The 13,994-nt window shown below is 47.4% G+C and overlaps 1 protein-coding gene across 1 annotated transcript; it reads left to right on the forward strand.

Annotated features, from left to right (window-relative positions):
• The first annotated feature begins 224 nt into the window (after positions 1 to 224).
• LOC307086598 (phospholipid phosphatase 2-like) lies at positions 225 to 13,553 on the forward strand. The gene is made up of 6 exons (XM_079751854.1): positions 225 to 526; positions 8,275 to 8,426; positions 9,564 to 9,826; positions 10,275 to 10,332; positions 10,843 to 11,019; positions 11,445 to 13,553. The coding sequence occupies exons 1-6, from the start codon at positions 466 to 468 to the stop codon at positions 11,598 to 11,600; spliced, it is 867 nt and encodes a 288-aa protein (XP_079607980.1). The 5' UTR covers positions 225 to 465; the 3' UTR covers positions 11,601 to 13,553.
• The last annotated feature ends 441 nt before the right edge of the window (positions 13,554 to 13,994 follow it).

Consider the following 13,994-nt stretch of genomic DNA (forward strand, 5'->3'; position numbering starts at 1 on the left):
TGCATTCCCTACGAGACAATCTCTTTCTGGTTTCATAACACATGTTTGCCCCTCATTGTTTTCACCAACTGTGCGTTAGTGTTTGAGTTAGTGAGTGAGTGAGTGAGTGAGTGAGTGAGCGCTTGCTAGCGTGTGTGTGTGTGTGATTGTGTGAGTGAGGGGGAATTCTGAGAGCGCACGTCGTCACGCGCGCGAAGTCCGCGGGGGGCGCGCCGCGCACACCTTCTCAGCGGGAGCGCGCCGCGTGTAGCTCGCACACCTTGGCTTCAACAGCGCAGGTAGAGGAGCCGGGCCGGAAGAACGAGCAGATCTGGTTGCTTGTTTCTTTACGTGTTTTACTTCAGGGAGACACACAAACACTCACAAACACCCACCCACCCACCCACCCACCCACAGCGTGCACTGTGACCGGTCACAACTTGGCTGTGAGCACCGTGTGCGGTTGTAAGGGACAGCAGAAGAAACATGACGGAGCAAGGCAGGAAGATGATCCTGGTGGTGGTGGACGTCCTCAGCGTTTTTGTCGGTGAGTGAGCGGCTCCTTGTCCTGTTGCAACATGGCTGTTGGCTCTTCAACTGTTACCGGGATCCACTGGGCTGCTTTGGGGAGTCCAAAGGCAAAGGTGGACGGGTTTGGCTCCAGCGCCTTACCTTACTCTCTTTTAATCATTACTTTATCCTTTAATTCCAGGGGACCAAATTAAAGGTGTTCTGGGTGTGCGTTTGGCAGACGTCTCTTTTAAAAATGGCAGTCAAGGAGAGTATTATAGGGAAGCGATGTCATCTTTCAGTGCGTATATACAAGGGAACAGCCTACTCTTTTAGGAGGGCTCTGTTATCGATCCACATAATGGATCGAAGATATTGACCAGCTAATCAGCGGGCTTCTGAAGTCAACAACACGACCTGGAAACAGTGGCGGACGTTGGAGTGCTGCTGTGTTATCTGGTGCATCGAGCGGTGGTTGTTCAGAGGTTAACAGCTCCGTCAAAGGGCTTGGTGTGTCTTTGATTTTTTTGTTTTTACGGAGGGATGTTGTTGTGTGTAAATACAGGTTGAACCTATAGTCCTGTTACCCCCGCCCCTGTAATTCCATGTTTTGTGTGCAGTGTTGCTGCGGTAATCTCTCCATATGTCCATCGTTGATGGTTATTGACCTTTCTGTTGGTTTCCTGCCTTTTTTTTTATTTTTTTTAATGTTTTTGCGTGTTTCCCATGAACTTTGATCGCCGGATGAGCAAAGGGCATTGGCCCTCTCCTATGTTTGCAAAAGTTCTGGAACATTAGTGTGTGTGTGTGTGTGTGTGTGTGTGTGTGTGTGTGTGTGTGTGTGTGTGTGTGTGTGTGTGTGTGTGTTATGCTAGTCATCTTGGGTCGTATGTGTCTGATCTTATGTTATGCAGTGTGTGTGTGTGTGTGTGTTTTATGTTATGCCGTGTGTGTGAACAGTCTTGTTCAACCGCCTGTTCAAACTTGTCCTAGAAAGACGGATGGAACCCTAGTTTTTATGAAACCTTTAGAAACAAGGAAACAGAGTTGACAACCTAAATCCTCTGGAGTGCTAGTCTACAGACTCTTCCTCCTGAGCCTCTTCCTCTCCTTGTTGAAGTCACTAAATATCTCAGCTCACTGAGGTCCTACTACCGTAAGTCACAAGGTAGTTGTGGTACCAAATATTTTGGAAATAACTTTATAAAAACACAGTTTGTAAAGTGTTAATCCGACGCCCTATCTCTCCTTGAACTCTGACCCCCAGAATGTCCCCGTTGTTAAGGACATGAGGGGCATGAGAGACTTAAGGGTCTTTGAGGGACATGAGGCACTTGAGGGACATGCGGGACTTAAGCCAACAACAGTTGTCACGGCTGGAAAAGTGAAACTGTGAATGGCTCATTAAATCACTTTTGGTTCCTTTGATACCTTGTAAGTCGGGATACGTTTGCCAGTGGGGAGATCTGAGCAGATGGGAGTCTTTAGTGTCTTGATACCTGATACTTTTGTGATTCAAGGAAGTATGAAGTTAAGGAAATGGAGAAGTGGTTAGGATTAACGATTCACGCTAAAATCAGAGGATGTGGCAGGACCAGAAGAGTGTGTGTGTGTGTGTGTGTGTGTGTGTGTGTGTGTGTGTGCGCATGCGTGTGTGTGTGTGTGTGTGTGTGTGTGTGTGCGTGCATGCGTTCAGCGGGGGCCTTCTGTTGAGTGACGGGGAGGAATGCTAATGACCGTTCTTCTGTTCAACGCGCACATCCAGAAAACTGTGTGTGCGCTTGCGTGTGCGTGGGTCTGTTGTTCAAAGGAGCACGACATGCGTGCATACGTTTTCAGCCATTATTGAGGAAACGTTGCCTGGTCATGACTCTCAAACCCCCCGTCCCTCTGGGGAAGCCCTGGAGGTACTTCTTCCTTCGATGTCCTGCTCCCTACACCGCCTCCATACCTCCACTCCACCAGACCTTAGGGCTGTTTCAAGACATCCACCCACTGTGCGTGTGGGTGTGCGTGCGTGTGTGTGTGTCGTGTGACCTTGCTCAGGCAGGACGTCCTCTCCTGGAGTTCTGGAGGGTCAGAAAGGCTTGTGACGTTGCTGTCCTGTTGTCAGGCCAGCCCGTGTTCAGCTGTTTGCGTGTAAGCGACAGGCCAGAGCGGCTGTTTCCCGCCCGCACAGTTGGAGAGAGAGAGAGAGAGAGAGAGAGAGAGAGAGAGAGAGAGAGAGAGAGAGAGAGAGAGAGAGAGAGAGAGAGAGAGAGTTAAATAATCGGCTGGGAAGTTCATTCTTCACACTTGAAAGTTGTGTTGAAATATCGTAAAAATATCTTTCTGATTTAGCCTCAAGCAGACCCTGATAAAGATCCACACTGTTCAGTGGTGTGTGTGTGTTTGGGGGGGGGGGACTGGAAACAGCTGCTCCAGCTTGTCTCATTACATTTATATTTCTAAGGCATTTAAACATTTCGCTGACTTATTTACAACAGCGTCCGCCAACTGTTCGGGTGACAAATGGAGACGCACACACAAAGACACACACACACACACACAAAAGCACATCTGCTGCTTCCAACTATGTGCCAGTGTAAGCAGGGAAGCCTTAACTTCTGTGAACTCTTACATTCCGAGAGAGAGAGATTGATTTCATATCAGCAACACTTTGGTTGTGGTCGGTTAGGCAAACAGACGCCCTATATCTTTCAACATAGGGGTAATCAACCCGAAGTGATTACAAACAAGGAAGGTTCTCCTACACCTGTGGTTCATTGGTCGTCTTTGTTCCTTCAAAAAGATCTGGCAGGTTCCCTTAAGGGCTGAAAAAAAAGAGGATAATATTGACTGGGCAAAAAGATTGTAACCAACGTAAGAAGCCTGCATATGATACGATACGATACAACTTTATTTGTCCGTTTTGGCTTAAATTCTTTTTGCATCCCTGGGCAGCATTAATGGGTTGTGGACTGTGCGTTGGAGAGTGTGACTGACTGACACATCAGCCAATGGGATTGATCCACATGCCTCCTTATGATACCGGTATCACAGGATCATATCTTTATAACATCATGACTTTATACCAATAAGCCATGATTAAAGTCCAAAGTCTGCCTATAGTAGTTTCTTACAGTACAGCACTTCTTTTGTTTGCAATTGACTTCCCTGACTTTATGAAGCTTTCCTTTATAATGTGTGACCGGTGATCCTAGCAGGAGCTCATGTCTGTTCTCATGGTAACACACTCCTCCTCCAGACCTGTTTGCGGGGCTCACAGGTGAACCGGTTCATCCTGCGTACTTGAGTCTCTTAGACCTTTGTAGGTGTTCAGTCTGAACGCTCTCTGGGTGACCCCGGGCCAACGGAACAGAAGTGCATCTCGTTCCAGCGAAAGCGTTTGAGTACGACGACATGACAACCACATCGTCGACGCGCCGCACGGAGGAACAGCGTCCGACCGAGCAGAGAGAAGCACACCTGGCCGCCCTCGTGTTGTCATAGGCCGATACGGTGGACTTCTTCTGCCGCAGACCATTGTTACTACATAATGTCGGGAGGGGTACGACTGTGCTGAACTGGTTTACACCGCTCTATTGGCCTTCAGAGTGGGGTTGGGATTTGTAGTGACGACGGAGAGCTGAGAGCTACATCCACGTAGGGCTGCTCGATTATGGAAAATATCATGATCACGATTGTTTTGGTCAATATTGAAATCACCATTATTCAAACTTTGTAACTGAGGAAGAAAAAAAATGTCAAACAGAAAATGTTCTTATCGAAAATAATGTACAAAAATGTATCCAGCTGTTCTATTTCTATAATACATTTAATGAAAGATTTATTTTATTTTTTAACTAGATTCTATTAGTTTGTAGATCGCTTGACCCCCAAAAAACTATTAATCGCGGTGGACACGCCGTGTCTCTACACGTCTGTCTGGACGTGCTCGCGTTCTGTCGGAGCGGCGTGGAGCGACGGCCAACACGAGCCTATCTTGGGAGTCGAAAAACAGGAACATTTCGACTTCCTGTCGGGTCGGAGGTCGGGAGGAAGCTCGTTCCCTCATCCCAGATTCCACAATGTTTGTTTTCTCCAGGAGGAATCTGTGGTTCTGTGGAGACTTTCCCCTCGTCCGCTCTGTCTCGACGGACCCGGGTCCCGTATGTCGTGAGGAGAGCTGCTTCAGCAGAATTGTGTGTGTGTGTGTGTGTGTGTGTGTGTGTGTGTGTGTGTGTGTGTGTGTGTGTGTGTGTGTGTGTGTGTGTGTGTGTGTGTGTGTGTGTGTGTGTGTGCAGAAGAAAAACAATGGAAAAAGTCGAGACATTGTTCTCGGGGTTGTAGGTCCCGTAAAAGTCCAGGAAAACAGTAAAAATGTTAGTCACAACATAACAAAGACGCCCCGCTGAGGCCCTGGGGGTCTCACCTCCACCCCCTGAGGTGGAGGTAGGGCGGGTTAAGAGGGCAGTTTAGAGGTGGAGGTAGGGGGGGTTAAGAGGGCAGTTTAGAGGTGGAGGTAGGGGTGGAGGTTGAGGTAGTTAAGAGGGCAGCTTAGAGGTGGAGGTAAGGGTGGAGGTTGAGGTAGTTAAGAGGGCAGCTTAGGGAGGAGGTAGGGGTGGAGGTAGGGGGGGTTAAGAGGGCAGCTTAGAGGTGGAGGTAGGGGTGGTTAAGAGGGCAGCTTAGAGGTGGAGGAAGGGGTGGAGGTGCGTTTCTTAATAACCTAGAAAGGTTTGACAGAATAGCAAGATATGCATGTTCATAGTTCTGTGTTCTGACAGAACTATGAACATCGATGCATGGTTCTGTGCTCAGGATGCATCAGGAGGCCTCCCTGGTGCTGGACTTGGCCCCGGGGTGAGGTTGACGGTGTAGAGAGGGGGGGGCGGTGTAGGAAATACCTCAGGTTCATCAAAAGATGATGGGCTCTCTGAAATAATAGAGGAGATTAACGTGTGTGTGTGTGTGTGTGTGTGTGTGTGTGTGTGTTAGACCCAAGGGCTTATCGGCACGTTATCCTTAGCAGAACAAACACCCTTCAGCCATCAGCTCCACCCAGGGGTGGGAACGACCAGGCAGTGCGCTGGAAGGTGAAGCAGGAGGGGAACTACGTTACGCACACACACAAACTTGCACAAAAGCCATTCCTCAAATGAGCATGGCATGGTTGACGGGAGGCTCTTGAAAACAGGAAGGTGATGGAGTAAAAGTCCTGAGGGCAGAGGATCAGGAGCAAGCTTTACATCCTCCTGGAGTCCTATCAGGAGCCAGCTTTACATCCTCCTGGTGTCCTATCAGGAGCCAGCTTTACATCCTCCTGGTGTCCTATCAGGAGCCAGCCTTACAGCCTCCTGGTGTCCTATCAGGAGCCAGCTTTACATCCTCCTGGTGTCCTATCAGGAGCCAGCTGTACATCCTCCTGGTGTCCTATCAGGAGCCAGCCTTACAGCCTCCTGGTGTCCTATCAGGAGCCAGCTTTACATCCTACTGGTGTCCTATCAGGAGTCAGCTTCACTCTCCTGGTGTCCTATCAGAAGCCAGCTTTACAGCCTCCTGGTGTCCTATCAGGAGCCAGCTTTACATCCTCCTGGTGTCCTATCAGGAGCCAGCTTTACATCCTCCTGGTGTCCTATCAGGTGTCAACTTTGCTTTAAAAAAAATAATGTTTGGAAAAAAATAAAGTGTGTTCAAACAAATAGTTAATGTGATTTAAGTTTGAATACATTTTAGATAAAATATAGAATAGCTGAGCGGTTTGTGTGTGTGTGTGTGTGTGTGTGTGTGTGTGTGTGGTAGTAATTTGGAAAAGTATGTTATTGACCATATTCCTTCCTCCACATCTAGTTCATAGAAATAAGCTCACAAATGACGAGACTTAAGCCTTGATTATGGTTCCACGTAATGACCACGTAGACGCTTCAACGCAGTCGTGAACATTTATGGTTCTGCGTCAGGTTTTAGTAAGCGGACCAATCACAGCCCTTGCTGCTGCGTCCCCTCAATGGAAGGTTACGATTTTTGGGAGGCGCATGTCCGGGATTTGTGGTGGACGCAAGGAGGGTCCGCAAGGACGTAAGGGGTCCATAACCCCCTTGCGTTGCGTGACCGTGGGACCATAATCAGTCTTTTATACTGTTGGAATACTTTGAGTCTCAGCTTTCATATGGCACATCGTTTGTGTAGATACCATGACGTGAAAAAGATTGTTTAAGCATTATTGTTAGCACTTAGCTTCTACCGGGAGTAAAATGCATATGTAGCAAGCACCTAGCCTATAGCCATACAGTATAAACGGGGGTCCCCAAAGACAAACTGATAATATTCGAAGCCGGTATGAAATTAAACAGTTAAACTTTGATTCAGAAAAAATATATAAATTTTACTGATAATCTGTAATTGAAGTTACAAGTGTGTTGATTTGCTAAAATTGTAACGAAGGTTAACGGTTAAATATTGACCAAGTTACAAAGTTTGAAGTGTCAGAGAATGGACTTCCATTGAGAAAAAAAAAAAAAAGCGTGCGATTCCAAGTTAGTCTCTAGGTGAAAAATTTAGGAAGGAGGTTGGTCCCAAAGTTTGTAGAGACTATTAAAGAAAGAATAAAACTTAAGAAGAATAGTAGTTCAGCGCTGCATTCAGCACTCACTTAATAAAGGCTTGGGCAGGACCTAAATGAACTTTCTCGGAATGTGTAATAAGAAGAATCGCTCTCCATTTTAGACAGGCCGGTGTCCCCATGGTTACCGAGGTCATCTTTAGAACGTCCAGATCCGGTCATACGATGGCTGATATCAGCGTCTGTACGTATTGTACGACCACACAAAGGACTCTCCCCCAGACCGCCAGATAAGCGTGTCTGTGTGTATTCTTAGCCACTTCCTTCCACCTCGCCGCGTCCCCGTCATGTCCTGAGAGTCACCCGTCGGGTCGATGAGGAAGATGGAGTGGTTCGCGGAACGGAAAGTCCTCATTGGTGGGAAAGTGAGTCAGTCGCCGTGGCTCCTGGGCTGAATGGCGGCTTGTTTCACTGTAACCTTCCACTCAGCATATCTTCCGGATCCTTCTTGGATAAAAAAAGGCCCGTGCTTCCGTTGTTGCTGTTCAAAGAGGATTCATGTCCTCCTCCACTGTCACTTAACTCAAGCACCCTTCAGACCAGGCTGCCATGTTCAGATGTCGCGCGCTTAACATCTATGGACAGGATATACAATGTAGATGGACTTATAACTTTATACAACCTCTGGTAATGTGAATATGATGAGACTCAGCCTGACTCTGACACTCCTTACACACACGCACGCACACACACACACACACACACACACACACACACACACACACACACACACACACACACACACACACACACACACACACACACACACACACACACACAACTTTTATTGACAAATATAATAATGTCAAAGGTTATAAGACGCATAGTATGGGATAGTAGTTCCTTCGTCGTTCAAAGAATAATGTACACAATCTTGTAAAAACATTTTTTTGATGCTTTTTATTCCATTTTCCAAATGTATTTTTTGCTTTGCAAATGTTTAATGGCTACGACTACCTTGACGAATGGTTGACTTGGTTCCAGGCTTAAACCTATTTTATATAACGATTTTATTAATAGTCAATGTAGAAAATGAATGGAAAATGTACCTCCGGAACCAGGGCGGTCACCGGCGCTCTATGTCCTTACCGTTTAAAATGACCCCTTACCATAGCACCTAACCCTAAAAAAAAAACCTTAAAACCAATCAGTGATTTATTTCTCTCTTCTCTTTCACCCCACAGCGGCCCTGCCGTCGGCCATCTTGACTCTGAGGTTCTGGCCGTACCAGCGGGGGATCGACTGCAGTGACAGCAGCATCAGCTACCCCTACAGGAAGGACACCATCTCCCACGGCACCATGGCTGCCGTCACCATCACCTGCTCCATGGTCATCGTAAGCCCCGCCCACACTGTCACCAACACCTGCTCCATGCTCATCATAAACCCCGCCCACACACTGGCCCCAATCCCAACTGGAAGCGCTCCGGACACGTTCCGGCTGATGGCTCAGGACGTGAATAATTATAATATATGAATTGTAAAAACGATTATGATTAGAATGATTCATACCTTCATTATAGTATTATTCACGAGTTATAATCAACCCCTACATAATATATATACATCAATATTATAACCCATTAAATACGGTATCATTTCTACATGTCATGGCATCGTCGCGGTCCGCTTGCGACACTGGACTTGCGATTAGAGAACATATGAGGCATCGACGCAGACTTTCATTTTTTCTTTGCAACTGACTAGTTATTGATACCATAGATAGACTGTATAATATTACAATATCCTGTGAATTGCAGAGGGGTCGTTGTGAGGTCATCAATATTCATGAGCAAATGCAAACTGATTGGCTGTAGAAGAATTCTGAGACACGGCTGCGAACCGGCAACCTTCAAAAATAGAAGAGGCAAGTATCGTAAACGAAGTGCCGGTTTGGGGACGGTTCATTGGAATAGCGTACATTGACTATAATGGTTTCTATTGTCTTCGGCGATCGTTTTACTGCCGTGACGCTTCCCTGACGGTTCTGGTGGGAATTGGCCTTGAGGCCATGACGGGGACGTGGCAGGAAGTGGCGAAGAATACGCACACACGCTAATCTGGCGGTCTGGAGGAGAGTCCTTTGTGTGGTCGTACAATCCGTACAGACGCTGATATCAGCCATCGTTTGACCGGATCAGGACGTTCTAAAGAGGACCTCGGTAACCATGGGGACACCGGCCTGTTGAACCCACTGGGACGGAAGGTGTTTCTTCTTATTACACATTCCGAGAAAGTTAATTTAGATCCTGCCCAAGCCTTTATTAAGTGAGCGCTGCATGCAGTGCTGAACATCACCTGCTCCTCGGTCATCGTAAGCCCCGCCCACACTGACCCTCATCACCTGCCCAATGGTCATCGGAAGCCCCGCCCACACACTGACCCTCATCACCTGCTCCATGGTCATCATAAGCCCCGCCCACAAGGTCACCATTGTTTGTGTGTCTGCGCGTGTGTGCGCGTGATCCCTCAGATCATGTCGGGTGAGGCCTACCTGGTGTACGCCAAGCGGCTGTACTCCAACTCCCCGTTCAACCAGTACCTGGCGGCGCTCTACAAGGTGGTGGGCACCTTCCTGTTCGGCGCCGCCGTCAGCCAATCACTGACGGACATGGCCAAGTTCACCATCGGCCGGCCCAGACCCAACTTCCTGTCTGTGTGCGCGCCGGTGACCTGCAACGGCTACTTGGCCGTGATCAACTGCACGGGCCTGCCCCGCAACGTGACCGAGTCCAGGTGGGAAAGACCTGCCCCTCTCTCTGTCTGTCTCTCTGTCGCTCTGTGTCTCTCTGTTTCTGTCTCTCTGTGTTTGTCTGTCCCTCTCTCCGTCTCTGTCTCTGTGTCTCCTTCTCTGTTTCTGTCTCCGTCTCTCTGCGTCTGTCTCTCTTTCTCTCTCTGTCTTTCTCTCTCTCCATATCTCTGTCTGTCTGTGTGTCTGTCTCTCTGTTTCTCTCTCTCTCTCAATGTGTCTGTCTCTCTGTCTCTGTTTTCGTCACTCTCTCTTCCTCTCCTTCTGTCTCCATCTCTGTCTCTCTTTGATTCAATCTCTCCTCCTCTCCGTCTCTCTCTCTCTCCATCGTCTCCATCTGTCTCTCTTTGTCTCTGTCTCTCTCTCTGTCTCTCTCTCGGTCTCTCTCGTGTGTCTGTGTTCTGGATTATGATGCTCCATGTTTTGTGGTTCCAGGTTATCATTCTACTCTGGCCATTCGTCCTTTGGGATGTACTGCATGCTGTTCCTGTCGGTGAGTATTTGTATATGTGGGTGTGTGTTCTCTCTCTTGTCTTATCTAGATAGATATTGTGTGTGTGTGTGTGTGTGTGTGTGTGTGTGTGTGTGTGTGTGTGTGTGTGTGTGTGTGTGTGTGTGTGTGTGTGTGTGTGTGTGTGTGTATAGATATTGTGTGTGTGTGTGGGTGAGAGATGTGTCCTTGGTGTGTGTATGTATGTACGTGTGTATATATATATATATATATAGTGTGTGTAATGTGTCCTTGTTGTGTGTGTATATAGATAGATAGATACGTGTCCTCGTGGGTTTATACAAGTGTGTGTATATATAAATAGATATTGTGTGTGTGTGTGTGTGTGTGTGTGTGTGTGTGGTGTGTGTGTGTTTGTCTATCCTTGTGTATGTATGTGTATAGATAAATAGATAGTTTGTGTGTGTGTGTTTGTGTGTGTGTGTGTATAGATATTGTGTGTGTGCGATGTGTCCTGGTGTGTGTATAAGTGTGTGTACTGTGTGTGTCCAGCTGTACGTGCAGGCCCGGATGCAGGGCAAGTGGACCCGTCTGGTGCGGCCCACCATCCAGTTCTTCCTGGTGGCCTTCTCCCTGTTCGTGGGCTACACCCGCGTGTCCGACTACAAACACCACTGGAGCGACGTGGTGGTGGGCCTCCTGCAGGGGGCGCTGATCGCCTGCCTCACCGTGAGTCGTGTGTGTGTGTGTGTTTCCGTGTGTGTGTCTATCTCTCTCTCTCTCACTCCTTATCTATCCACCTCTATCTCTCAGTCGTATGCATTTGTTTTGCAAGTTGTCAACGAGGAAATACAAATCCGGATTTCTCTATTTCCCCTTCACCCCCTTGCTTTCTCCCTGTCTCGCTCCCTCCCTCCCTTCCCCTCCCTCCCTTCCTCTCTCCCTCCCTTTTTCTCCCCCTCTCTGTCCCTCCCTTCCTCTCTCTCCCTCCCTTCATCTCCCCCTTTCCCTCTCCCTCCCTTTCTTTCCCTCTCACTCCCTTTCTTTCCCTCTCCGTCCCCTCTCCTCCCTCTCCGTCCCTCCCTCTCCCCCTCCCTCCCTCTCCCCCTCCCTCTCTCTCCCCCTCCCTCCCCCTCCCATCCCGCCCCCTCCAGGTGCGCTACGTCTCTGACTTCTTCAAGCAGCGCTGCGCCCCCCTCCCGGAGGACCACGTGTCCGAGGAGCAGAACATGGAGTGCAAGCCCAGCCCGCCGGCCCCTGACGGCCCCCTAGGCAACCACACCCGCTACACCTGTTCGGGGCCTGTTTGAGCACCACCCCCTCCTCCACCTCCTCCTCCTCCAGCACCACCAGCACCACTGCCACACAGTTCCCACCGCTGCCTCCGTCGGCACAGCTCCGGCTCACGGCCTGTCGAGATAGCAGAGGCCGGAAGCCCCACACAGCCCACTCTGGCTGCCATTTTGTGGTTGAGGTTCATTTGTTGTTATTTTGTACCGCATTGTACCCTCTGACTAACACGGCCCGCCATTTCAAAACACAGGAGTGGGGGAAGACGGGTGGAGCAGGATATGCGGGCGACTGCAACACTTATATCACGTGAATATGAAAATCACAACGACAACAGACCACTGTGTCGAGGCCGTACAGACTAACCCCCTGAACTTCATGATGGGAAACCCTGTGTGTTCATCTCCTGGTGGAGCCAAAGTTTATAGTGTGTGTGTGTGTGTGTGTGTGTGTGTGTGTGTGTGTGTGTGTGTGTGTGTGTGTGTGTGTGTGTGCGCGCGCACAGAGTATTGTGGTATTTATATAGTGTTTCGTTTTAAGTCAAACTCTCTTGCAGACTTTATTTGCTGGCTGCCAATACACTTTTTTTGTTCTGTTGATATAAAAGGGGGCAACAAGCTATTAGTTTTTGTCCTTGAATGGAGCTAACCATGCGATGTGAAAGTGTTATTTTGTTGCTCGTTTGGGCCAACAGATGTTTTTTAGATATTTAGTTTCCTCTACAGAGAACGGTTTGTACACTGGAGATGTCCCCAGGCAGAGTTCCCCATCTCTTTACCTTTTCAAAGAAATGGTTTGGTATTATCGGACTGATTTAGACGTATCTAACCACCATATATATGTATAATACTAACTTTTTGTTTTTCCAAACGTCAATTGTTTAGTTTAATTTGTCAATTCGCTATTGCGGGAACATGTTCAGCTTTCAAATTTGATGGTTTTTTTTATCTATATATATATATCTTTCTTTCCAGATTTCTCGCAATACTCTGTCTAATCAAATTTTTTACAAACGATCACATGTTATTGCAGTATCTACAACAATGTTTTACTTCACTAAATCAGTTGAATATTATTTTTAATTTTGAATGACTAACTGTTACACTGCATTTCTAATGTATTTGGGTTCGAAGTCGCAGTTGTTATTTCCCAGGTGATGTGATAAAGATGTAATTTTAACTTTTTAAATGCCTTGCTGTGTTACTTACGTCACCGTTACAATCACTATTTCATTATTATTTTTTCTTGTTCTTCTGAAAAAAAGAGACCTGCAGTTCAGACCTTCGTGTGACGGACATAGAAGGTAGAGGCTCATATAACGACGGAGGAAACCTGTGGCCTTGGCGCAGATAGATCTTCTTGTCTAGGCGTCATTACCAGCCCTAGTTCTACAGCTCCGTGATCGCTGTCGTTCTGGGGGCTGATCTTGAGCCGCGAGGGAGTGATCGTGTTGTAGCCTGTTCTCCCGAGGGGAGGCGGGCTGGGATTCCCCCGCCAGAAGAATGGGAGTGCCATCTTTACTCAAGAAAAAAGCGATGGAACACCTCAAACTTTAAAACAACTTCCCAGATGCGACAAGGACTCTAAAATCGGGTACTTTTAATCGATAGTTTTTACTTTTTCTTTATTTTTGTACTCCTAGCCAGCTTAGGTTCCGGTTCAACTGATTGATAAATTATGATGTGTTTGTTTCATGTAATTGGGGATAGGAAAACAAAATTTTAAAGAATGTAAACATATTTTCTCTAGAAAACTGGGCACAATTTCTGTAATGACAAAATAACCTTGAAAAGCGTGTGTGTGTACGAGTAGGTCTTTTATCAGTTGAAAAGGGAAGAGATCCTTGACCCAAAGCCTTTTGAATTTATAGTCATGTTTTAACTTTTCTTTTAAACAAAAGAAAAAACAATATAAAATCCTCGTGTTTCCATTCTCCGTTTGTAATAGGCTTACTGCCCCAGATCTGTTGGTATTTTCTGAGTACACGTCTGCTCAAGTGGTTTTTACCCTTTATTTTATAAGCGGAGCCCAACTATTGTTTTCAAAGACTGCATGCACATTATAATCAAGTTTCATGTTCAAAGAGCCTCAAAATAAAACAAACCAAAAAGTGACAAAGCCTATCAAGCAAAAAATAGAAATCTAGGTTGGGGCAGCGCCTACTCAGAGAGGTGGGTTAACGCCTCGTGCCCACTGCATCCGTCCGTTGACTGATCCCCATTGACTTTGAATGGGGACGGACGCGCAATGCATTGTGGATCCTTGCGCTCCGTTGGAGCCTTCGGCGCCGTCAAAAGTTGAAAAATTGTCAACTTTTTCGGCAGCGACGGATCCGTCATCCAATCAGATCGCGTATGCAAATTTAAGCACTGTGACACTACTCGGGCTCTGACGACCCTGGAAAGCTCCCCCAT

Source organism: Pollachius pollachius, assembly GCF_949987615.1.
Source record: "Pollachius pollachius genome assembly, chromosome: 15".
NCBI classification, from domain to species: domain Eukaryota; kingdom Metazoa; phylum Chordata; class Actinopteri; order Gadiformes; family Gadidae; genus Pollachius; species Pollachius pollachius.

Excerpts from the sequence above, each read along its gene's own strand:
- LOC307086598 (XM_079751854.1), top strand. The coding sequence starts at position 466 with ATGACGGAGCAAGGCAGGAAGATGATCCTGGTGGTGGTGGACGTCCTC. Across the intron at positions 527-8,274 it reads CGTCCTCAGCGTTTTTGTCG|CGGCCCTGCCGTCGGCCATC; the intron begins GTGAGTGAGCGG and ends TTCACCCCACAG. Across the intron at positions 11,020-11,444 it reads CGCTGATCGCCTGCCTCACC|GTGCGCTACGTCTCTGACTT; the intron begins GTGAGTCGTGTG and ends CGCCCCCTCCAG.